The sequence below is a fragment of the Scyliorhinus torazame genome, chromosome 13, assembly GCF_047496885.1.
Source record: "Scyliorhinus torazame isolate Kashiwa2021f chromosome 13, sScyTor2.1, whole genome shotgun sequence".
Lineage (NCBI taxonomy): Eukaryota > Metazoa > Chordata > Chondrichthyes > Carcharhiniformes > Scyliorhinidae > Scyliorhinus > Scyliorhinus torazame.
In genome coordinates, this window is record NC_092719.1 from 201,985,688 (window position 1) to 202,012,901 (window position 27,214).

The 27,214-nt window shown below is 42.0% G+C and overlaps 1 protein-coding gene across 1 annotated transcript in view; it reads left to right on the forward strand.

Annotated features, from left to right (window-relative positions):
- Window positions 1-26,995, forward strand: part of LOC140388538 (guanine nucleotide-binding protein G(i) subunit alpha-2) — a 248,176-nt gene extending 221,181 nt beyond the window's left edge. The window contains exons 7-9 of the mRNA XM_072472910.1: window positions 1,738-1,891; window positions 15,514-15,726; window positions 23,554-26,995. Coding sequence (XP_072329011.1) covers window positions 1,738-1,891; window positions 15,514-15,704 — 345 coding nt within the window. The 3' untranslated portion in view covers window positions 15,705-15,726; window positions 23,554-26,995. The remainder of the gene's footprint in view (window positions 1-1,737; window positions 1,892-15,513; window positions 15,727-23,553) is intronic.
- The last annotated feature ends 219 nt before the right edge of the window (window positions 26,996-27,214 follow it).

Genomic DNA, 27,214 nt, shown 5'->3' on the forward strand with positions numbered 1-27,214 from the left:
CACATACATACACACACAAAAAAATTGGTTAACAATTACAATTAAGATTAATTTGGGTGTCACAGTTAAAGTACAATGGTCTCATTAACACACAATACTTTTTTAAAACACAAGATTGGCTGTGGTCAAACACGCTCCACTCTGAACCCAAGTTAGTGTCTGGATTTCCAAAACTCTACTTCCAAAAAACATACTTTAAAATCTTCTCCCACAATTGTGCTTTGCATTCCGAAATCCAGACCACTTTTTCCAAGGGACTCTTGTGAACAGAGCTTCTGCTCCACTTCTACCAGCAAATCTACTACTGGTGGATTTCTTTGTCTTGACTGACTTCTACTGTTAAGACAAATTCTGATATCCAGCCAATACTGTCTTCCCAATTATTTAAAAATTTGTTTCTAATTTTTAGAATTACTTTGGAAACCTTTAGGATTAGTTTAGAAACTGTTAGAAACTAGCTTCTCACCAGCCAATTTCTTCTCACCTTTGTCTATGCTGCCCATGAACGTTATCCTGTTTCATTTCCAGGTTTCTAGAACCAGTCGTCCTTTAGTACCTCTGGAGATTGCTTTCTTGCATTGTACTGCTTTGAGAGCTGCTTTCTTGCTCTCTCCCTGTCTCCAACTGCCGATAGCAGAGCTGTGGGAGATGTACCCCCTCTGGTCGTCTATTTACACTGACTGCCCTGACTTCCAGTTAAAACTAAAAAAACAACGGAAAGTTTTTTTTCCCTTTATAAGGGCCTCTAGTTGCCACACAACTAGATGTACTTTCATGCCATAGCTCCCTCTATCACACTTGTAAATTACCCAATCCCCCACACCTATAAACACCCTTGTCTAGCATGAATCTAACTAGAGGTTCCTTCCAGGCCCAGAAACATTAAATTAAACCCACCTAAAAGTATACCTTATTTCTAATGTTTACCCATTCAAATATAAATCCTTTAAAACTACTACGGTTTTCCTAGCACTTGCCCAACATTCTGAAAATGAGAAGTTAGAAACGTTTGTAGTAAGGTCTCTTCCTGAGATGGAAAAGCTCAGGAAATTGTGTTTGTACTCTGGCACAGCAAATCTCCACAGAGAATGTAATCACATATTGGATATAAGAGAAGCATTCTCTTTCTTTTTCCCCATTCCACTTCACTTTTCTGTGGTATTATAGCAATACCACAGATTCCCTATAGAGCATTTCAGGGAACAGTTTCTGAAGAATATTATCATTGCCACAAGTTATCAGGGTTCCAGATGTTTAAGCGCTTTGATGGAACCTAATATTATATCTGGGTTCAAATCTCTTATGGACTGATGGGAACAACATTTCTCTCTGTGAGGAAGTCCAGATGGAGTAATGATATTTGTAGAATGAAAACTATCTCTCATCAATACAGTTTGGGGTGTTCTCAGCTTGCGAGTTGGTGCACGTTATGTCGAGAACAAGAAAAACTGAATCCACACCAACTGGGAGTGCTTGATGCTGTCGAAAGCGTGCAATTCCCCAGCATTAAGTATCCTTTACCTCGAACACCAAAAAAAACAAGGCATCAGTCCCGGGCTGAGACCCGATATTGGCTCTGAGGAGATCACTGATCCAAACTTGTTTAAGAATAACGCTGCTCCATGGAAAGCGCAATACGATTGTACTGCCTAGGCTTTGCATTGCTTATTGAATGTTGCACACTGTACCAGGTTGGAAGTAGGAAAGCAGTCATGAAACCTATCTCCTCTCTTTCAGAATCGCATGCATGAGAGCATGAAACTGTTTGACAGTATTTGCAACAACAAATGGTTCACAGACACTTCTATCATCCTCTTCCTCAACAAGAAGGACCTCTTTGAAGAGAAGATCACCAAGAGTCCCCTGACTATCTGCTTCCCTGAATACTCAGGTATGTACTCAAATGTATCTTTAATAAAAGAAAATATTGGATATGTACAGCTGACTTGACCAACATTTGAAAGAGGAAGTTTGGTTAGCGTGTTGGGTGTCACCATCCATCAAACTGTTGAAATCTGATCAAGCAGCACAATTGAGATGAGTATCCCCCTCTTTGCCTTTCAGGTACTGATTGATATTACTATTTTTAGCACTGTTTTTGCTTCAGATTTAAAATGTTCTGCATTCTTTTCACATCAAAGTGTTCCTTTGTTCTGACTGGGCACACTTTTAAAAAAAAAAAGACAAGCCATTGAGGCAGAGCGAAACTGATTTTTATTTTCTCCTTCTTCGAAAAACAAACTTCCTCAGTGCACTCATAGACTAATTGTTAACGGTTCTTTATAAATGTATCAAGTTTTGCTGTATCCAGCTCACGCATGTTATCCTTTTATCGTTTGTTTCAATGTCAAGCACCGAAGTCTGTAAGCACACATGGCATATAATCTAAAGAAAAGATCAAATTTGAATAGAACCACTCCACAAATTCACAGTATATGTTTATACAAAGTACACTCAATGATTTTAGGATTAATTTTATTTGAAGTGCTTAAATCCCCCTTTATACGCAAATCCTGCATTCAGTTCTGGGCACCAAAACTTAGGAATAATATTTTGACCTTGGGGAGGTTGCATGTGCAGATTTAGTATAGTGATACCGAGGCTAAAAGAGTTAAATTATGAGGGTAGTTCTTCATTCCATTGAATAAAGAAGAATAAGGGGTGATCTAATTTAGGTGTATAAAATAGTTTAAGGATTTGACAGGGTAGTTAGAGAGAAATTATTTCCTCAAGCGAGCAAGTGGGCATAACCTTAAATTCTGAGCTAGACCATTCAGGGGTGATGTCGCAAAGCACCCTTTGACACAAAGTGGTGTGGAAATCTGAAATACTCACCTCGAATAGCTGCCAGGGATCAGTCAATTGAAAATATCAAAACTGTGATTGATAGATTCTTGTTAGACAAGGGCATTTAGGCTTTATGGGTAATGGAACCAAGTGGCTTAATGGATTTACAGTACAAGTCGACCATGATCTAGCTGAATAACTGTTCCTGTCTTTCCTCTTCACCCTCTTTTGCCAGATGTAATTGGTGTTTCAGATGGTAATTTAGAAACAGTGCAGTTTGTAATCTGATCAGCATGAGTAATTGGCAGCTTTATTTACTCCAGTGCTCGGGCGCACAAATTATGAAGTATTTTATTAGATTACTCCTGATGGCACACGTGGCTGTGCATTATTCTATTTAAAGTGTACAAACCTGTTCCTCCCTTCTCCCTCAAGATAAGAATAGTCCCAGGCGTTCATTGATTTCAAATTCCGAAATGCTGGCATCAGCCCAAATAAGTAAGCCATCTTTGGAACGTCAAACTGTTGTGGGAGCTTGACGTCCGAGACTTTGAAATTGCCCTTTGTCTACTGCAGGTGGCCCCTTAAGTAAAGGAAAAGTATGGTGCAGGAGATGGGTTGTACTTGTCAGAAGCTGGCCAGCTGCAGCTTTGGTGTAACTGTGCTGAGGCTGTCAGTGGCAAGCTGCAGTGAGACTTCTGATGGTTTTTGATGACGTTTATGCAATTAGTCACTGAAACCATGTTAGCATTTACAGAAGCAAAGTGGTCTCATTCTTCAAGACAGCTGGGCGTGCTGTTTGGGCCCAGAATATGTGTATCCACATCCAAGTCTACTTTTAACAAAACCAATGTTTTGTTTCTGTTATTCCATGTACAAATAAGCTTCGACAGCTTTGACATAGCCTGTGAGCCATGCTATTTGTGTTTTATATTTCCCTTTTTGGGATGTGGGTGGGGGATCTTGGGAGGTGGGGTCTCACCTCTCTAGTCTTTGGTGTGCGCTGTTGCTTTTTGAGTTATACTGCCACACTTATGTTGCTGCATGCAAGATTGATACGTAAATGCTGCTCAAGTTGCCTGAGCGACATTCTATCCCTTAGTATCCAGTTGATCCTTAACTTTATTTCTCCTGGTCTGCACACCACCTCCAGCTGAGAAGGAGATGAAGGTCAGTGATCTGATTCCAGACTTTTACCGATGTTGATCTGAACCAACACGAAGACTACACACAAGAGACTGACCTCCACCAGCCATCTGCTTCACGCTGACGTACCTTACGTTTAGTGGTGGCATTGTGCTCAGCAGAGCTGGAGTAGCCTGGAGTACTGACTAGAGTTGTGTCTGTCACTCAGTTGTCGAAGGTCTACTTAACATGCTACTCAATCCCAGATAAAAATGATTTATGCTATACTTGACATCTGGCTTGAAGCTCTTGTTAGGAGCTTAGGAACAGGAGTACGTCGTTCAGCCCCTCAGCGTGTTCTGCCATTTAACTCAAGGTGCATTACGGCAGCTAGCTAAGGCTCCTTCGAGGCGCTTCCAAAGTCGTGACCTCTACCACCCAGCAGAACAGGGCAGAAGGCACACCAGCTCCTGAAAGTTGTCCCCCAAGTCGCATATCACCCTGACTTGGAAATGTATAATTGTTCCTTAGGTCGGTATCGCTTGCTACCTTGGCTAACAAAAATCAACCAATCAAGCAATTTTATGAATTTTCAGTTGACTCACACGCCTCAGACCCTTTTGAGGGGAAGGGCTCCAGATTTCCAATCCTCTTTTCTTTAGATTACCCTTCAGAGTAGAACTGCTGTCGAACCTGGTTAAAGATGGGCTGGGCAGCACGGTAGCACAAGTGGATAGCACTGTGGCTTCACAGCGCCAGGGTCCCAGGTTCGATTCCCGGCTTGGGTCACTGTCTGTGTGGTGTCTGCACGTTCTCCCTGTGTCTGCGTGGGTTTCCTCCGGGTGCTCCGGTTTCCTCCCACAGTTTAAAGACGTGCAGGTTAGGTGGATTGGCCATGCTAAATTGCTCTTGGTGTTAAAAAAAAAAGATTAAGAGGGGTTATTGGGTTACAGGGGTAGGGTGGAAGTGTATACTAAGTGTATATTAAGTGGGTCAGTGCAGATTCGATGGGCCGACTGGCCTCCTTCTGCATTGTATGTTCTATGTTCTGGTGAGGGCAGCACCCCGTGTCTGCCTGGCTTTCACCCCCACAACCCAAAGATGTGCAGGTTAGGTGGATTGGCCACCCTAAATTGCCCCTTAATTGGGAAAAAAAAAATTGGGTACTCTAAATTTATTTTTAAAAATGATGGGCTGGTGGAAAAAATGAATCATTTTCTGTTTTCATTGTGGATTTCCAGCATCTGCATATTTTGCTTTTATTAAAGATGGGCTGGGACTGTTTCATCATCTGTCCCCTTTTCACAAAGCATTCAGCATCCACATCACTGGTACAGTTTCCTTTCAGGCAGTATACACCTACTGCACAAATGGCACACAGCTGCTGTAGAATGCTCATACGGTGGTTTCAGCGTTTCCACAGCATGCACTTTGTAATTTTCATTCCTGATACATTAATCATTGTGTTCAATTTGCAATCGATATGGCTTCTAACTTGGGCTGGTTTCAATCCTGGCACTTTAATTAAGTCCATGACTGTGTGGTTTCTGATTTCGGAAATTTTACAGAGTTGGGTAAATTGCAGTCAGTTTTTTTTGTCCACCTCCTGTTTTATAATATCAACAGCTATTGAAAGCAAGCTTTCGTTAATGTGAAATCCTTGATCTGAATTACTCAACAGAGCCGCCTTATAATTCTGACAATTAATTGAACTATTATTAAAGCTATAGTAAGGAGCACAGGTAGTGACCAGAGCGTTAGCTTAGAACGTGTCATAACTGAAGGGGAAATAGAGAACAAAAATAAGAGAACATCACCCTCAGGCAGAGCAATAAAGGTGAAAAGTGTGAGAAGGGAGGTGGTCAATGCAGGATTGAGGGTGTTGTCCCTTAATGCGCGCAGTATACGGAACAAGGTAAATGAGCTTGTTGCGCACATTGAAATTGGCCGGTACGATGTGTGGGCATCACAGAGACGTGGCTGCAAGGGGATCAGGGCTGGGATCTAAATATCCAAGGATATATATCCTATCGAAAGGACAGGCAGATGGGCAAAGTGGGCAGGGTTGCATTGTTAGTAAGGAATTAATTTAAATCTATAGCAAGGAGCGATATAGGATCAGAAGACATAGAATCTCTGTGGGTAGAATTGAGGAATCGCAAAGGTAAAAAGACCCTGTTGAGAGTTATGTACAGGCCCCCTAGCGGTAGTCAGGATATGGGGCAGAAAATAAATCAGGAGATAGAGAAAGCATGTAAAAAAGGCAATATCACAATAATCATGAGGGACTTCAATATGCAGGTGGACTGGGAAAATCAGGTTGGTAGTCAATCCCAAGAAAATTAATTTGTGGCATGTTTAACAGATTTATTTGGGAGCAGCTTGTGGTAGAGCCCACTAGGGAACAGGCACTTCTGGGTGTGGTGATGTGTAATGAGGCAGACTTGATTAGGGATCTTAAGGTGAAGGAATCCTTAGGGAGCAGTGACCACAATATGATAGAATTTACCCTGCAGTTTGAGAGGGAGAAGCTGCAATCAGATGTAACGGTATTACAATTAAATACGGGTAACTACAAAGACATGAGGGAGGAGCTGGCCAGAGTTGATTGGAAAAGGAGCCTACCAGGGAAGACAGTGGAACAGCAATGACGGGTTTTTGGGGGTTATTCGGGAGGCACAGCAGAAATTCATCCCAAGGAGGAGGAAACATGCGAAGGGAGGGACAAGGCATCCAAGGTTCACTGGATTAATTCCGGAGATGAGCAATTTGTTTTATGAAGAGAGATTGAGCAGTTTAGGCCTAAACTCTCTTGAGTTCAGAAGAATGAGAGGAGATTTAATTGAGGTATATAAAATGATAAACGGTATTGACAAAGTAGATGTAGAGCGTATGTTTCATCTTGTGGGGCAATCTACAACAAGAAGTCACAGTTTTAGGATAAGGGGTAGCAGATTTAGAACAGGTGAGGAGAAATTACTTCTCTCAAAGGGTCATGAATCTATGGAATTCACTACCCCAGAGTGAATGAATGAAAATGTAAATCGCTCATTGTCACAAGTCGGCTTCAAATGATGTTACTGTGAAAAGCCTCTAGTCGCCACATTCCGGCGCCTGTTCGGGAAGGCTGGTACGGGGAAGTGCAATGGATATCCGGACCGTGAGTAAATCTAAAATAGACATTTTTAATTAGTAATGGTTTGAAAGGTATGAAGAACGGCAGGAAAGTGGAGTTGAGGCCGAGAGGAGATCAGCCATAATTTTATTGAATGGCGGAGCAGGGGCGCTGAATTCCCTACTCCTCCTAGTTCTTGTGTTCCTCCTATTAGTTGCATCATCCTTGTGTCACTCATCCCATGACTGGATTTAAGTTTAATCCCACCAGGGGCGGGATTCTCCAATAATGGGGCCTTGTCCCCCCCACTGGTGTGAAAAGTGGCGCCAACCACTCCGGCATCAACAGCCCTCGATAATGGGGAATGGTCCCCTTCCTAGGGGGCTAGGTCGGCGCCGGAGTGGGCCCCGCAGCTCCAACCGGCGCGGAACGGCCAGCATGATTCCACGCATGCGTGGGGGTTCCCTTCTCCTCGCCGGCCCCCGGGCAATATGCCTGAGCCCTACAGGGGCCCGGCGCGGAGGAACATAGGCCCCCACGGAATCAGCCCGTCCGCCGATCGGTAGGCCCCAATTGCGGGCCAGGCCACCATGGAGGCTCCCCCCACCCCCGGGGTTGGATACCCCCCTTCCCCCCCCCCCCCCCCTTCCAGGATGGCCCCCGCAGACATACCTACCAGGTCCCACCATGTGTGACCTCAGTAACCCACGGCGGCGGCCACTCGGCCCGTCAGGGCCTGGAGGATTTTCAACGGCCCCCGACAGGCGCGGTGGGAATCCCGCGGGCGCCCGAGAATCGCCGGGAGAGAATCAGGAAGCCAGTGGCGGGGCGCGGGGGAGTCGGAGAATCCCGGACCATGTCTCCAATTATTTACTCCCAAGGGAACCTACTTTATACGAACAAAATTCCATCAGCCCAAATTTTTACGATGCTTTAATTATCCTTTTATAACCAAAGTGTCTGTCTATTAAACCAGGACTTTTGAAAAATATTACTGTAGCAATCATACACACACACTAACTCAGGCTTTGCTGCACCAAATACATATAATACAATATATATCTGAAATTCCTACATTAATCACACTGCCCTTGATATCAAGGCAGCATCTAACCGGATATGGTATTAAGGACTCCCAGCAAAATTAGAGTCATACCTAGCACAAAGGAAAATGGTTTAGATTGTTGGAAGTTAATCATCTCAGTCCCAGGAGATCACTGCAGGAGTTCCTCAGGGAGTGTCCTCGGCCCAACCATCTTCAGCTGCTTCATCAATAACCTTCCTTCCATTGTAAGGTCAGAAGTGGGGATGTTCACTGATGGGTGCACAGTGTTCACCACCATTCGCTGAAAAAAATCCATGTGCAAATGCAACAAGGCCTTGACAATATTCAGGCTTGGGCTGACAAATGGCAAGAAACCTTTGTGCCACACAAGTGCCAGGCAATAACCATCTCCAACGAAAGAGAATCTAACTAGCACCCTCTGAGATTCAGTGGCATTACCATCACTGAGTCTCCCACTATCAATATCCTGGGGATTATCATTGACCAGAAACTGAACTGGACCGTATAAATACTGTGGCTACAAGAGCAGGTGAGAGGATAGGAGCCCTGTGGCAAGTAACCCATCTCCTGACTGCCAAACGCTTGTCCAACATCGACAAGGCATAAGTCAGGAGTGTGATGAAATACGTTCCACTTGCCTAGATTTTTTTTCTTTTTTAAAACAATTTTTTTCCCCAATTAACAGGCAATTTTAGCGTGGCCAATCCACCTTTGGGTTGTGGGGGTGAACCCACGCAGACACAGGGAGAATGTGCAAACTCCACACGGGCAGTGTCCCCAGGGCCGGCATTCAAACCAAGGTCCTCAGTGCCACAATCCCAGTTCTAACCACTGGGCCACATGCCGCCCCTGCCACTTGCCTAGATGAGTGCAACACTAAATTCACTCCAGAAATAAATAGCAAGGGCAGTACGGTGGTGCAGTGGGTAGCACTGCTGCCTCACGGCGCCGAGGTCCCAGGTTCGATCCCGGCTCTGGGTCACTGTCCGTGTGGAGTTTGCACATTCTCCCCGTGTTTGCGAGGGTTTCGCCCCCACAACCCAAAGATGTGCAGAGTAGGTGGATTGGCCACGCTAAATTGCTCCTCAATTGGAAAAAATTAATTGGACACACTAAATTTTTTTATTTTTTTTTTAAATAGCAACCAGGACAAAGCAGCCCACTTAATTAATATCACATTCACTCCCTCCACCATTGACATACATTGGCAGCCGTTTATACCATCTCTAAGATTCACTGCAGAAACTCATCAAAGCTCCTTGGATAGCAATCTCCAAACCTATGAATGATACCGGCTAGAAGGACAAAAGCAGCAGATGCATAGGAACACCTGGAAGTTCCTCTCCAAGTCACATAGCGTCCTGACTTGGAAATGTAATGCTATTCCTTCAGTGTCGCTGGATTAAAATCCTGGAACTCACTCCCTAACAGCACTGTAAGTGTATGTATGCCACATGGACTGCAGGAGTTCAGGAAGGCACTTCATCACTACCTTCTTGAGGGTGATTAGGGATGGGCAATAAATGCAGCCTAGCCAGCAACACTCCATGAATGAGTTTTAAAAAAACGAAGAAAACTAATGATCGTTAGAATGGTTCAGCTTGCATTTTCTGTTTGACAGTTCAGAACACAGACAATTCATGTAAAGAGGATGCAAGCAAGGTTTTCTCAGAATGGAACAGTGTTTGACACTCATCAAACAGTTCCTGGTGTTGAAGCAGGTCTCTGAGAATAGAGGCGAGACTGTGATTACTATGTATTATCCAGTTGGAAAGAGCAGAAAGCTGAAGACGAGCAGGGCACAGGGTTGTGCTTTGGACAAGACCCATTGCTGCTGTTTTTGTTTCCAACGCCTATCGGGCTGTTTAAAGGGATTTGAGAAGGGAGTCTCTGGGGATTCTATGCCATCAGGATTGCCATGATCTACATCAGAGCATTCGTAGACGTGTACTTTGTCAGTATTGATCGTGTCCAGGGGCATTGGATGCAATGCGGCTGCTGGTGAATGTGACTCGGCCAAAATGATAGCAAGTGAGAGACCCTTAATAGCAGAGGCCGAGTTGGAAAGACTGAGAGATTGCATATGTTCTCATATTTATGCAGGAAGTAATGAGGGCGCTTCTAACTATGTGAGGCCATTTGAAGTGAAATTGATATTTTTATTTGAGATATTCTTCACAATCATGCTTACATTTTAGCTGGTTTGTTATAGTGAAGTTTTGTAAAAATGAAATCTCTTGGCCTTGGGGGGAACCCCTTTCCTTTGAAGAATATACATCTCTATGGGGATCATAACTCATCAATTCACAGATGAGTCAGTATTGATATAGGTGGCTCAATATCAATAAAACTAAATTCATTCTATTTGGCTTACAGGAAAATCTTCCACCTTCTATCTCCCTGACTACTTGCTTAGACTGAATCTTCAAATGTCTGCAATACAGAGGTTGCACAATCACTAGTTAAGACTCAAATGCTTAAGCTAATCCCCGCCACCAAAGATCACATCAACGTTCTCAACACTGGAAGCTTCATTTCTTTGATGCTGACCTTATTGGCCAATACAGCTCCATTTTTCAAACTATCTCATCCAGAACTCTGGCATGCAACTTTTAATCCTTATGAAGTCCTCCTTATTTATATCTCCAGTCCTTTACCTATTGACTTCAATTTTGTCTTCCTGCTCTGCACGGTGTGCTCATACAGCCCAGCAATCAAGCTGCACTCTTTTCCCATCATCTGCTGCACACTGCTCTTCCCCACCACCACCGCACACCATGCCACCATTAGTTACCATACAGCTGCCCTTCGAGATTCTTTTTGCAAAATCCTTCTTTCAAAGGTAGTTATGGTATACACAAATCTCTCTGCTCTCTTCTTTTGGCATACATTCTTCCTCTTTTCGATCACCATGGGGTGGTTTGTTGTATGAAAGGCACTAAGTACATTTGTGAATGACTACACAAATGTAGTTAACATGCATTTGTTGCATTAAAGGCACTGAGACAACTGATGTCCAAATTGCAGCTTTGCACTTATTAATAGAACACCATATTCTGCCTGTATGAGATGACTATTACCATAATTAAATGACAAATCTGAGTAATCATTGGAGTAGTTTGTTTCCTGGGTCCATTGTTGACAATTTGCTCTTCGCTGGATGATGTGAACACTTTGCACTATTAAAAATGTTACTTTTATGGAATCATATCTCTACACTGCAGGAGGAGACCATTCAGCCCATCAAATCTGCACTGACCTCTGAAAGCACCCGACCCAGACCCACTCCCCGACCCTATCTGCGTTATCCCACCTTTGGACAGTGGGAGGAAACCTGAGCGTCCAGAGAAAACCCACGCAGGCATATTTTGGGGGGGGGGGGGTGCAAACTCCACACAGTCACCCAATTGAAGTCACCGGAATTGAACCTGGGTCTCTGCTGCTGTGAGGCAGCAATGCTAGCCACCGTGTCACCCTTATTTGTTGGGCATTAAATAATATTGTAAACCTCTCGCGTTCACTTGGCAATTAACCTCTTCTAAAGGTTTTAATAGTATTAATGCAACGTAGTACACAGTTGAGAAATGCAAACTTTCTATGTTCGGCACTCCAGTTGCTGGCAGCTACTGTGCGTTCAGAATGGGTAACGGGTAGCATTTCATGTGTGTCTGGTGCTCAATGGTTAGCGTATGATTCAGTGTCAGCTGTGTTGCACTTTGGATGAAAGGGATTGACTTACTCTCTCCCATCTGGTATTATTTAGCTTGCTTTAGTTTAACAGATTCTGAGACCAGCACTTCTCTTCATGGCAGAGAATAACTTTTGTGTGTCAGTTCCTGCATTGACACCAAGGACTTTTTGCCAAGCACAGTTGGCAGTGATATGGGTGATCACCACATGTTCCTGTTTGAGAAGAAACTTAGTATATTTGTGTTTTTATGCCCTGTGGCGCACAGCCTCTTCTGCTGAGTGGTCCTTTTGGAAGATGTGGGAGCAAATTCGACGGTAACTTTCCCAAGGGAATTGGATAAATATGAAAAATGGAATTGTTTTCGAGCTTTGGAGAAAGCGAAAGGGGAGTTGGATCTAGGATAGCTCTTTTAAAGAGCTGGTACAGGCATGATGGGCTGAATGGCATAGTGCTGAATGGTTCTATGCATGTTGCTGATGGTGTTTTGGCCATTGGGACAACATATTCGGATATCATGGTCTGAGACGCCTGGAAAATGTATCCTGAAACGATTGCTCCTTGAACAGTTCTCAGTCAGACATTTGTATTTTTTCATACTATTCTCAAATTACACATTCCATTAATTGGATGAAAGAGAAGGATTTCTTTCCTCCCAACCCTGTACTCTGGTTTGCCGAGGAACTCTCCAGTGGGCCTGTTTTTATTTTCTTTCATGGGATGTGGAGTCCGCTGGAAGACTGATAGTTGTTGCCCATCCTTAATTGCCCTTGAACTGAGTGGCTTACTAGGCCATTTCAGAGGGCAGTTAAGAGTCAACCACATTGCTATGGATCTGCAGTCACATGTAGGTCAGACCAGGTAAGGATGGCAGATTGCCTGCCCTGAAGGACATGTGAAGCAGATGAGTTTTTACAACTATTGATAGTTTTATGATCGTCATCTGCCGTGGTGGGATTTGAACCAGTGATCCCAGAGCATGAGCCAGTGCCTCTTGCCCAGTAATGTTACCGTTACGGCATCATATCCCCATGTTTCACACATGGTGAATCCTTTTAACTGAGTGTGTTGTCAGGCTGCTTGACCATTGGAGCTTCAGAACTGAGTCTGGTTCCTTCATCTGATGCCCACATATGTTTTCCAGCTAGTGTCACTGGTTAACATTCAAGAGTTTATTTTGCTCCCTGCAGTATTGCTGCCAAGTTGAAACATGACGTGCATCAAGCATTCAGCCTCGTTAGTCTTAGCACCAGGTGATGCAATAACGCACTGGTCCATGGATTGAGAGTGCATTCCCTCCAACTTTTTCTCTTGTGTTGTTTAGCTAGCATCTCCCTTTCTTAAGTTTTGGGATTCCGTACACAGTCACTCATTGATATGAAGAAGGCAGAAAAATAAATCTTCTGGTAGAGAGGGAAGAAGATGTGCAATTCTTCATCACAGCAGGATGGGCAACCTGCTCTCAGGCTTTTTCAGTTGTCACTTTCTTCTTGGGTGCTAGGATAATGTCTCTCTTTTTCCTGCTACCTCCCTTCTGTCAACATCCTGCCAAAACGTCATCTTAAGGGAATGCATCTAGATGTGAATGTCATGTGTGCATTTAAAAGCTGCCTGCTCCCAGGCTTTTTCAATTGTCACCACCTATTGGTTGCTAGACGAGTCTCTCCCATTCTTCCCACTTCCTCCCAAAAAGGTCTTCTCTTCTCGGAATGTGTCTTAATAGGAATGCCATATGTGGGAACAAAAAGACTGACCTTCATTCATCTACAATACAACGCTAATGCAATCTTCATTCTTTTCTTCATTGAATATTGTTGCAATCGGCAAAGATCTAATCCTGATGACATTTTATGGCTTTCAGAATTGATCTTATGAAATACTTAATTTATATATTACAAAAGTCTACCGCCAAAATGTTTGGCCAGATATCCCGACAATGTTTCAACTGACATTTGAAGCTTCCATTCCCATTGCTGCCAACATTTGACTGAAATTGAAAAATACCTTGAGTCACTGTTCCCGATTGGTATGAAGTCCAGTCTGCTTAGCCTTGTGTGCGCTTTGCCTAAGGCATTCAAGACTCCAGCAAATGCTGTTAAAGGAATCAATCCACAGCCAGGATGGTTATCTATAATTAAGGGCTTAACCCACAAGTATCTTCAGAATTGTGTGTCTGAGCATGTGCAGTGACTTTCTGTACAGGCAGGAGGATCAGCTCTGAAGTATCTTTGTTTAGTTCAGCCAGTCTGATAATGCAGTACCATGTGATCAATACTGGCTCCAAAAGATGAGATCTTGCACAGATAGTTCAGCAGCTGCCTGTTCTGTACTCTAATTCTATCTCACTTCTTCTCTCCAATAGGCGTCTTGGCAGTGTGCTGAGATGTTTTATTGGGTAGGCGGGTTTCCTGCGATTGCTCCTGAATGGTCCATGTTGGGTTCTGCAACAAGTTCAAGTGAAAATCTCAACTTTTTTAATGTTCTTTTCATTCCTTATGTATCTTAAATCTCCAAAAAGTTGGGTCAGAGGGTAAATGCAGCTAAGGGAAGCTTTTTTGTTTTGTTCCACTTTAAGGAACTTTTACAATTCAGTGCCAGTTTTTGTACCAGCTTCCCAGTGCTACTCCACCCCCATTTCCACTTGCAGCACTATTTTTCTGAAACAGACCACAAACATTCCTTGTGAATTTAATAGCAGCCCTTAAAACCAATGGGGAAAAAATTGATTCCTTATGTTAGTGAAACAAGGTTAGTTGACAGGCTTGTGGTGCTAGCTCTAGATGATGTCAAATGAGCTCTCTGGTGTTGACTGCAGCTTGTAAGGACACGAGCGCCTTGAGCTTTTCTATCCAAAAAGAACAACCTGCGATTTGCTTTTACCCAGTTGGTTTATTTGCAAATCAAAAGCCTTTGCTTTCATTCTACTTAAGGTACCATTTCAGATAATTATTCTTGTGTGAAGTAGTTCTTATATCTGTATCGTGTTGATATTGCAACAGTTCAGTTTATGTGCCCCACTTATTTGTTTGCTTTGAAGTATGTTCTGGTCGTGCTTATTTGTCACAATTCATATCGCTCGCAATCTATAACGCCGCCTCTCAGCAATTTCATTTAAATTCTAAAGAACCTAACTTTCTCCAGTTTTCCTCATGCAACACTCAGCTGGATGATAGGGATGAGCCTTGCTGTATACTGCCAGTGCAGTATCGTTTTTTTCCTCACTTCTGACTTCAAGACTAAAACTGGCAACAGCACTAAGTTGTGGTTTTGAGAAGCAGCAGCAGAGCCCTTTAACTAGATCATCTGCAAAGCCTTGGGGATTGGAGAATTGTGTGTGTCACTCTGAAATGTAAAAGTGGAGTATCCTCGGAGTTCCTGCTGTGCACCTGAAATTAAACTGCAGAAATGGAACTCATTGACGAGCCAAAACCTGTTGATAACATATGGATGTAGATAGAAATATATCCTTGTGTGTGACTTATGGTGAGCAGCTGCTCCAATGTGTAAAACTGCATGAGTTATTTTCTACCTTCTGAAGCACAAATGGGTGCTAAATGAGACATTGCATGAAGACCCGAGTGGAAACTGACCTGGTTATGTTTACACGGAGGGGAGCCAAAGGGTTCGGAGCAAAAGGTTAAGACCTCCATCTCATATCAGCTGTACATTCCCAGTTATCTCTAGTTAAACAGGTGAGGCACTGATTCTAACCATGCCTTTCTTTCAATGCAGGCGTCAATGAGTACGATGCGGCTGCAGGCTATATCCAGACCAAATTTGAAGACTTAAATAAACGGAAGGATACCAAGGAGATCTACACACACTTCACATGTGCCACCGACACAAAGAACGTGCAGTTTGTATTTGATGCAGTCACTGATGTCATCATCAAGAATAACCTGAAGGATTGCGGCCTCTTCTAAGAACAGATGTGTGGAGATGATGGTAGGCCTCTTGATATTATATATGTCAGCTCACGTTGGGCATGTCCCTCAGTAGACTTCATTTGCAAAAAGGAAACGGTTACACAATTTACTTCAAAGTCCTTTTTGTCCCGTTAAATGCGTTTGAAGATACGCAAGAGATTTTGTTTGTCTGACTTGTATCCAACAGTGCTACAGAGCTGAATTAACCCACATGTAGTTGAAATCATTGTCACTGAAAAGCTGTAGAGCGATGATTTTAATTGACTGTTCAACTCATTGCACTGCTGAGCTCAGCAACTAATGCCAAGTAGTTCTTTCAGAGTAATTAATTCTCACCGTTTAAACAGCAAAGAAAAATTGGAACACTTGCACAGTTGCGCAAAGGAAGATGCAAGTTTATTTTAATTTTATAAGCAGTGCTCTAAGTTGAGTGTTTGAGAGGCTTGGTGATAGCTCAATTCTGCTCTTTATTAAGTGAATCTGATGCACCTAACCAAGATGACCATTTGTTTAAACATTTTCTAAAGTTCTGAGGTGGGATATTTTTGCATTGAATTGATTGCCTGAATTCACTGGCCTGAAAGTGAAAAGAATTTGGCAGTTCATCAATGGTGATGACTTACTTGTGTCAGCAGGGTACCTAGTCAATCATGGAAGCATAGAAAAGGGAGCAGGAGTAGGTCATTCGATGATTTGAGCCTGCTTCACCATTCAATATGACCATGGCTAATTATTTCAACACCACACTCCCGCACACTCTCCATACCACTTGATGCCGTTGGAGTCTAGAAATATATCTAATTCCTCAAATATATTAATGACTTGGCCTCCGCAGCCTTCTGTGGTAGTGAATTCCACGAAGAGGTTTCTACTCATCTCAGTCCTAAATGGCCAACCCCATATCCTGAAACTGTGACCCATTGTTCGCGACCCCCCCCCAGCAGAGGAAACAAACATCCCTGCATTCAGTCTGTCAAATCCTGTCATAATTTTATACGTTTGAATTGAATCCACTCTCATTCTTCTAAACTCCAGCGAATACTGGAATCAATCCAATCTCCCCTCTCACGGCAATCCTGCAACCCAGCAATCCTCTTGTAATCAGAGAAACCCGAGCCAAAATGAAGGGTAGGAAGAAGAAGGGCAATTTCAATGATTTAAAACTACTTGATCTGTAAGTGCTAACCGAAAAGACATAATAACTGGCGGGCAAATATAAATTAAAAGTTGAGATGAAGCTTCGGAGCAGGACAGTGTGATAGATCTGAGGTGCTACAATCCAAATTGCATTCGTGTTCACAAAACCGTAGTAATTGGCAGGCAATATGTTGTTTCTGAAGTGGTGATAATACAGCACCAATCCAATCGTCTTTTTTTGCCGGTTTGAGTCCTTGCCCATTTAGGCTATTGTTTCTTTGGTGGTTGGTGGGGTAGTGTGGGTGTTGATGGGAGGTAAATATAAGCATGTTCAAGCCTGTCTCGGTTCAATCACTGAAAAGGATCATTCTTCCAAATGGCCTTGTCCTGGCATCATGATAAGAGAAAGAAAAGAGGTACTGTTTCCTTGGCAATGGCAATATTTTAAGAGTGAATGCGAACAATTCATTATTTGTTCATAGGCATTGCTGGCAAGGCCAGCATTGATTGTCCATCCCTAATTGCTCTGGAGATTTTATTCTCCGGTTTGCAGGAGTTACTCTATTATATAATCCCCTGTAACATCTTCTCTTGCCTCACAAGAGTTAAGTTTCACGTGACTTTGGCCCAGAGGAGGTTGAGGGAAGACCTAGATATATAAAACATTGAGGGACCTAGATAGAGCAGAAGACTTGGAATAAGGCATGAGGTCTAGAGGGAATCAAAGGACCAGTTTTCCACCCACAGTGTGATGTGAATTTGAAATTGGCTGCCTAAAATATGATAGAGGCAGAAACTCGACATTTAAAATGTCCTTGCGGGTAGCACAACGGTTAGCACTGCTGCATCACGGCGCTGAGGACCCGGGCCCGGGTCACTAACTGTGGAGTTTGCACATCCTCTTCCCCCCCCCCCCCCCCCCCCCCCCCCCCCCCCAACAGCTCACAGATGTGCAGGCTAGCTGGATTGGCCACGCTAAATTTCCCCTTAATTGGGGGGGGGGGGGGGGGAATTGGGTACTCTAAAGTTATATTTTAAAAATTTACTGTAGTAAACATGATGGTCAAATGGCCTCCTGTGTTGCAAATTTCAATGATTTCTATGACTAGAGGAAATCAGTTATTCCAATAATAGTGATTTGGAGAAGCAACATGCAGCACAAGGTTGGATAGGTCTCCACCTGTTGCCTTGTATTCTTAAAACTGATATTCTTTTAACCTTGGGCATTCAGCCTGAGGTTTTGTGGTTAAGGTTCAAAGCAGAGCCCTTATGGGAAGCTCCTCGAATTTGCTTTACTTTGGCATAGGTGGAAGTTGCTTGCTGTACTGTCATGATTACCAAAAAACACCAGTGGCTGAGATATGGGCTTAACCTATCGGTGCTAAATGTTCATTTCTGAATCCCATATAAAATAGAATAATTTTGCATTAATGTAAATCATTGGTAGAAAAAAACCTTATTAATGGAGAGACGTTATCCTTAAATTCTACCCTCTGATCATGATGTGATGGTCCTTGAAGTGTTCTAGCATTGTTAGAAATTGGTCCTTCTGACAGTTAACGTCAGTGAATCCCATCATTTTCAGATTTTCCTTGTGATTAATTGAGAGACATGCCCTTGGAGAAACTAGTGTGCCAACATTATAGAGAAATGCCTCTTGTGCACAAATTGCAGATTACAGCAAGAATTCAGCATAACTGAACAGATTTGTTTATCTGGAGGGCAGGACGTTCTGCCTCATTTTGACAGACGGCAGCAAATGTTGGATGATCAGTGAAGCAACGCAGAGAAGAATGATAAAGATATCTTGGATAAGACACACTACCCAATGAAGAGGTGCTGGTAAAATCTGAGGCGCAGTGTGTACTGGAAGCTACATATATTAACACACGGCCATGTTCTTTGCAGACAAAAACAACTTGTATACCCATCATGCCTGTTTCAGCTAAACAAAACAAACAAAATAAGTAACAGCCATTCATCGACTCTAGTGGGCAATGTCTTGACCAATCAGGGTCAAACTACCTGGATTAAATTTCAATACTTGGGCAGTTAACTGTTAAGTCACCTGGGGTAGAATTTAAGGAAAATGTTTCCATTAATAAGTTTTTTTTCTTTGTGGTTTACAGTAATGCAAAATAGTTCTATTGCCTACAGATTCACGTTCTCCATGGCAACACCTCTACCAATCAGAGTTTCCTGCCAACCAACCAGCACTTGTATATTATGAATTGTTGTATCCCCCTCATATCGGTATTCTTGCGATTGATCCGATGAGTGCAAGATGAAAAGCCTCGACATGTATCTTTCTGCAATACTCAAGTTCTGTACGACCAAACAACTATTTGTAGCTTAATATGCCGATGACACCAAGAAACGTAGGAAAGTATGTTACCGAGAGGAGGTAAAGAACCTGCAAAAGCTATAAAAGGTTGAGTAGCGGGGGAAGAAAATGGTAGATGTATAATGTAGGAAAAGGTGAATTTGTTCACTTTGGCACGAAGAATAGAGGAGTAGTATACTATTCAAATTGGGAGAGATTGCAGGACGTGGTGATACAGAGGGATCTGGGTGTCCTGGTACATGAATCACAAAAGGGTTAGTATGCAGGTACAGCAGATGACTAAGAAGGCAAGTGGAATATTGATGTTTACTGCAAGGAAAATGGAAAATAAAAATTGGGAAGTTTTACTGAAGCTGCACAGGGCATTGGTGAGATCACATCTCTCAGTTTTGGGGGAAAAAAAAGGTATAATTGTATTCTAAGGTCCCCTGACATATTCCTAGGATGAAGGGCTTACCCTATAAGAAGGTTGAGCAGTTTCGACCTATAACCATTGGCTTTTCGAAAAATGTTTGGTGATCTTATTGAAACGCAAGATCCTGAGGGGACCTGATGAGGTAAATATCAGGAGGATGTTTCCATTTGTTACGGATACCTGGTCAGCTCTCAGCAAGGGCTAAGATCTGAACCAGAGCCATAACGGTAAATTTTAATTTAAAAAAAAATATCATTTATGAGATGTGGGTGTCGCTGGTTGGGCCAGCATTTATTGCCCATACCTGGTTGCCCTTCAGAAAGTGCTGGTGAGTGGCCTCTTGAGCAGCTGCAGTCCTTTAGGTGTAGGTGCGCCCATTGTGCTGTTAGGCAGGGAGTTCCAGGGTGTTGCCCCAGCGACAGTGAAGGAGCGGCGATATATTTCCAATTCAGGGTGGTGAGTGCTTTGGAGGGATTGAGGATTGGTTAACTAACAGAAAGCAAAGAGTGAGGATAAAAATGGGTGTTTTTCAGGTGGGCGATCAGTGGCTAGTGGTGTGCCTCAGGGATCAGTGATGGGATTGCAATTGTTTACAATTTACATAGATGATTTTGAGTTGGGGACCAATTGTTGTGTCAAAGTTTGCAAATGACACTTAAGAGGAGTAGTCGAGCAAAGTGTGCAGGGGACACAAAGTCTGCGGAGGGATACAGGTAGTTTAAGTGTGTGGACAAGGGTCTGGCAAATGGAGTACAATGTTGGTAAATGTGATGTCATCCATTTTGGTAGGAATAATTGCAAAATGGACTGTTACTTAAATGGTAAAGAAATTGCAGCATGCTGCTGTGCAGAGGGACCTGGGTGCCCTTGTGCATGAATCGTAAAAGTTGGTTTGCAGGTGCAGCAAGTAATGGAGTAGGCAAACGGAATTTTATCCTTCATTGCTAGAGGGATGGAGTTTAAAAACAGGGAGGTTATGTTGCAGCTGTATAGGGTGCTGGTGAGGCCACACCTGGAGTACAGTTTACAGTTTTGGTCTCCTTAATTGGGAAAGAATGTACCAGCACTGGAGGGGATGCAGAGGAGATTCACTAGGTTGATTCCGGAGTTGAGAGGATTGGCTTATGAGGAGAGACTCAGTCGACTGGGACTATACTCATTGGAATTTAGAAGAATGAGGGGAGGTTCTTCTAGAAACATCTAAAATCATGAAGGGAATAGTTAAGATTTTTAAAAAGCAGGGACGTTGTTTCCACTGGCGGGTGAAACTAGAACTAGGGAGCATAGCCTCAAAATAAGGGGATGCAGATTTAGGGCTGAGTTGAGGAGGAACTTCTTCACCCAAAGGGTTGTGCACCTGTAGAATTCTCTGCCCAGTGAAGCAGTTGAGGCTACCTTGTTGAATGTTTTTACGGCAAAGATAGATAGATTTTTGAACAGTAAAGGATGTAAGAGTTATGGTGAGTGGGCGGGTAAATAGAGCTGAGTCCACAAAAAGATCAGCCATGATATTATTGAATGGCGGAGCAAGAGAGGGGCCAGGTGGCCTACTCCTGCTCCTGGTTTTTATGTTCCTATGATCTCTGTGGCTTTTCAAATCCTTCTACCCACCTGTTCCAAACAGGCTGCTCGCTCTCGCTCGCCCCTCCAACAAAGGTTCTCTCCTGGGATGCCCAGGCATCGTTATCTTGGCTGTCTGATTTCCCACTCCCGTTTATACGAAAGGACCGAGCTATGCTATTGATATGCAACTAACGTCCCATTTACAGACCAGAGAGGCCATCCGACTCTAATGGGCTAATTGCTGGTCAAACAAGTGTGTCCTGAAGGACAATAGGTCACGGGTGAATTACCCTGGCTGAACAGGGGCATCCTGTATATTCCCACTAAAGGGTTTAAGTCTGAAAGAGACGATATGAGTCAGGCCAGGTGTAGCCATATCCCTCTGACTCCGTGCTAGCAGTTTTTCCTCAGTCTGTTAACCCCTAAATTGCCAACTACATCTTCGCTCCTATTTCTGGGCACAAGTTCGTAATATCTCCCTCTCGTAACACACTTGTCGGGGCAACTAGAACTGGGGGATACAGTTTAGAAATAAGAGGTCTCTTTTTCTAAGATTGACATGAGGAGAAATATTTTCTGGGAGGGTTGCTAGTCTGCGGAATTCTCTTTCTCAGAAAGCAGCGAAGGCTGGGTCATTAAGTTTATTCAAGACTGAGTTGGACAGATTTTTAATGGCCAAGGGTTCTGGGGGATACCACAGAATAGTGGAGTTGAGAATATGGTCAGATCACCCATGAACTTATTGAATGGTGGAGAAGGTTCAAAGGGCAGAATGACCTACTTCTGTTCATATTTAAATTTAAGATAATGAATTAAAAAGGAAATTGGACAAAACGAACCACGTGTGACGGATAAAATGTGGAAGTCTATGTCACGGACAGCTGTAGCAGTAGAGTTCGTAAACTTCACAAAAGCCAATTGAATAGAGGAATTTTAACAGATATGGAGGAAAGAAGAGACAGAATGGGATTTTGAGTAGTTTAAGTGGGGGGGGGGGGAGCACAGGCTCTGCACCAGTTTGTGTTGTAACATTTTAGTTCTGTTCTATGATTTCAGAAACTAGAAAAAGACAGATTTTCTTAGCAGTAGTAAATTACCTATACATGACATCAATTTACAGAGCTGTGCACATGATTAACCTTGGCTCTTAATAAATTACAATAGCTAAAAGTAGACACTACTACTGAGTGAGAGGGACATACAAAGGGTGTTAATTTGGTGGGAAATGTCTGGCTTGATAAATTTGGGAGAGAAGGAGCCTCTCAGTGGGGTAATGATGTGGGCAGAGGTTGTCAATCATGAAAATCTTGGGGCAATTCAGTGTTCAGTTGATTTGCACTGTCAGGAAAATCCCTAGTTTGTTCCCGGAATGAACTGATTTAAAAACTATATTTTTATTTGTTGCTTTATCATGGAAGTTGTACATCGCTGGCCAGGCCAGCATTTGTTGCCTATCCCTAAAGACCCGTGATAAGATGATGGTGAGGTGATTTTGTTGACTTTTACCAGAACAACAATAGAGAAAGCCGCAAGCATCTCTGGGATAAAGGTGAGAAGTCACCCAGGCTCCCACTCTGGATCACTTTCCTGAATTGTAGTCTTTGTAGCTCAATTGGATGAGTTGAAGTCACTTTTGATGCATCAGAATGCTTGTTGATTAATGGAGAACCCTTTATGGTGGAAAGTATGAATACTGCTGTCAAAATTCGAATCCAATCACTGCAGCAACCTTGATGAAGCTGCATCTCTGCAAAGCTATCTTTTTTCATCACTACTTGCATGTGGTTTTGATGATACCTTCTAGTTCTTTTGTATTTGTGCCAAATATTTCTGAATAACGATTTCCCAATTCATTTAATTTTCATTTTAATAGTAAGTCATCTCAACAATAATCTTATTTGAACAGCATTAATATCTTAAAACCTGAAATGTTGAACACACTTCAAAATGTTGCTTTCCTTATAGTAAAATTCGTACTTCCCACTATTGCATACTTTTATTCATATCCAATGAAGAAAATCTTATTTATTTAGAAGCTACGATGCAAAACCTTGTAACTTGGCATAGTGACTTAGGGATTTATCTTACTGACTGATGCAAGGAGATATTAAATGGTCTGTGCAAGATATTCTGAAGGTATTTGTGCTTTACTTTGTCCAGCGCACATGACACCTTAAGCCTATGGCTCTTTTCTGATTGTCTCTAAATTATTAGGAAGATGTGATTTTCATCCTGTGGGGCCATAAAGGTTTGAATCTAATTTCCGCATCTTTGATATATTGTGTCACATTCCTTCCACAGGAGTAAATGTGCTAGGGGATATTATGTATGCAATAAAACAGCTATACAGCTCTTTGCATTTACTTTTTTTTTGTTTTGTTCCACAGTTACTTGAACTGCTCAGTGCGGAGGATCCCAGAGGAAGAACTGCACCAATAAAATCAGCTTTCTGCTTTTAACTGCTTTTTACAAGAGACTTCAGACCGTCAATGCATTGCCAACTTTCCCAATCTTTTTATCCCCTGATGATGCAGAATTTTTACTATTTAATTAATTTTATTTTTTACGAATATGCCTTGTTTTGGAAGAGCGCAGATGTTCTTGAGCTCAGTTAGCAAGTGCTTTGCTAGGGTTAGCGGAACTCTCCATTTTATGGTTATGTCAGGCATGGATGCCTTTTTTAAAAAACTGTTTTGGTTGTCTAAAGCATGTAAGAAGTTATAAGTGTGATTAATTTCCAAATCAAAACACAGCAGCTTAGCAAAAACTGGTCTTTGCACCAATCTGCTGGTTTCCCTGCTGGCAAAAAAAAGTTGTTCCTTTGTGTGTGAGAGAGAGTTTGTCAGCCAAGTTGCATGTAAAACATAGATGTTTCCTCGTCTTTACATTTGCACAACCAGCATACATTCCTAACAGATTTTAATAGTTTTTATAGGTTGCTTGAGAAAGGCTTTATTAGCTCCTAAGCTGCAAATTCATTTAACATATTTAAAATGTAAGTAATCGACAATGTACTGATATGAATTTTGCTGCAGTAAGTTTTGTGCCTTGAATATAACTTTGTTTACAACTGTAACGGAGTTCTGCTTTAAATTTAATGGTTAAGTTTTCCTTTCCCCTTAATTTCCGATGAAAATGGTTATTTTTGGCATTTCCAAGTGATACTATAATCTGTGGAGAGGACCAGCTTGACAATAGTCCATTCACTTTACTCAAAAGGAGACAGTCTGTCCAAAATAATGTTTCTTCCTGTTTGCAGCATTAACTCTTCAAGTACTAACTGGGATTTTGCCGCATCTTCTGGGCCTGAATTTTAAATCCACCAAGATTTCTTCTATATATTTTTCAGTCCCCTTTTTATCGCAAAAAGGTATTCCTCCCCCTCCCCCAACTTCTACCAGTACCTCCCTTTTATCCACCCCCCAAATGGACAGTATTGAGTTGTTGCCTGTGTTATAGAATGGTTACAGCATCCATCAGACATCTTATTTGTGTCTTTATAGCCCCTGTAAACCTGTTCCCTAATTGTGGGAATGGAATTTTTGCTAAATCTTCATGAAGCTTAAATCCATTGAGAATATCTTGTAATTGGTGTAATATCTCTTTGCTCTTTGCATCAGTCTTGCCTGTCTTGAACCGTGTCCGAATGTAGGTAGAATTGATAGCTTCCGTTATAGCATTCCATCTAGTAACTGATGAGAAGAACAGAGCAACCAAACTGAGGTCGAGTAGGTTTGAATGGCACGTAACACTATGAACATCAACTAAGAATGCTGCATTCCTGCCTTCTGATTGGTGCTGAACCATTACCTGAAACTCCATAGTGAATTACTAATGAAAGCATCACATCAAAATTCTTCTGCTCATCTAAGAATCTTCACCCAGGCAGCCACATCTGTCAGTAAGCACTAGACACAGATACTTGTGGCACTCAAGACATTCAGATGTGTATCGGGCAGAGCAAAATCTGTATCACTTGCAGAGTATTCCAATTCACAACGACTGCTTCCAGGCATGGTACTGATTAATCTTATTTGTATTGGCAATAGTACTAACTTAGTTTGTGATGTTTGCTACAACTTGAATTTAAAGGGACATAGTGCATACACTTCACTTCTGTTTATCTGGTGTTTGACACCCTACTCACAGGTCTTTGAAGCTCTGTTCATTCTAATCATGTTCATTCGAACATATTTCCAGTTTCCTGCAGACTGCATCAGAGCCAATTTAGGTTTAAGTAATTGGAAATGCAAACCAGCGAAGAAAAGGCCTGCAATATAGTTGTAGTCATACCCAGTGGCTGAAAAGTTGAAGATCTGAGCCATTTATTTTCCACATGAGTATCTATCTTGTCTGTTTTATTTAGTAACTTCCTGTGCTCTCTTTGCTTAGAACAGGTTGTGTAATTCAAAATACTTAAGACTAAGCAGGTCATCAGGATTGTTGAAGCAGATTGATGAACAATTTAATGGTTTCCTGTGGGCTTTTGTTTTCTTTGCAGTAGCTGAATTCCATTCCATTTCATCTACACCATTGTTAAAAAATGCAATGCATCTTGCAGGTTGTGAGCACTAGTGGTGGCTTTTCAAGTTTCAACTTGTGTTTCTCAGGCAATTCTTCCTCTGTGCGAAGAGCTTTGACTATTTATATTCACTCAAATCATCAATTACAAGTGGACGTTAAGTGTATGACTTTTGTAAATTTGGAAGAGGGATTTGTCTTGGTTGCACTTGGATGTAATTACGGTTTCTAGATTTTAAAAGATTCCAGTTTATTCTGCGTCTTGTGTAACTCTGTAATATGTTTTATGTACAGTAACCCATTTAAGCACAAAGTTGAGACGGCTTGATTTTTTTTTTAAGAAAACCTGACATGAACCCCTGACACGGCAGCACTTTTAACATTCCGGATGTTAACCAAATGTTTCCAATTTGCTTTGTTAGAAACCTAAAAATTTGAAATGTAAATCCAATTATGTACCACCTTTTAAATCTAATTGGAAAAATGGTGCTTCCTCATCTTTGTTAATAACTGTTTGATTGGATGATACAGTTTGAGCAGCCAATACATGGAGCATGAGTAAGATTTGAACACTGGTATCAGTACCATAATCTCTGGGTGTTTTGGGAGTGCGGGGAGGGGGGGTGACTTAAACATTTGAGAAACTGAAGCATGTGTAAGCAAGATGTTACAGACTCTTATGGATATAGTAATTTCTGTTAAGCAATGCAACTTTGAAAGGTAATTTAAATTGGGCGATTTCATTCAGTCAACAAGAAAGACAAAAGTTGCCTAGATACATGCAATTCTTTAATTTGCCGAAAAATCTCTTTAAGCTCTTTGCAGTCTTTCTGTAATTAATTTGTGTTTTTTTTTCTTCAATGAAGTCATTCTTAAGCTTGCATCGTAAAGTAGATTCAGCAGAAGCTGTTCAGATAGGGAGGAGAAACTTTGTATTCTGAGAGTTTAAAAGTTCTAAATATATGAAGGAAGGTTCAAAACATTTAATAAAAAATTTTGTTAATTTCATTTGTGCAAGCTTTTTCTGATATCCATGTGTTGGCTCAGATGATATACAACCGGTTTTCCTGGGAGTAAAATTAACCTTATTTTGGGGGGGGGGGAGAGAAGAGGTATGGGAGGGTTGCTATCTGACAATATTTGACTAGTTTTTATTGCCATTGTTATATTGTTACTTACACACACCCACACCTCTCTTTAGTTTGTAATGAGGCCAGATGCATTGCAACCATGTATGTTTCTTACAAATATGTTAACTGGTGTAAAAACAAGTAAAAGACCAAATTAATAAAATACTTTTTAGTAGGACCCCAGTGACTTTGTCTTGATTAATGTTGCTCTTCTAACCTATATCTTCCTGTTATAACCTGCCTCGATACTATTGGCTGGGGACTATATGTATTTTAGTTTATTGACAACTCAAAAATACAAATGAATCAACAAAATGCGTAGAAAACACAAGTCATGAAAAGCTGTAATACGCCAAAAGCATTTAAAAGTTACAAACACCACCAGCTCTCAAGCCAG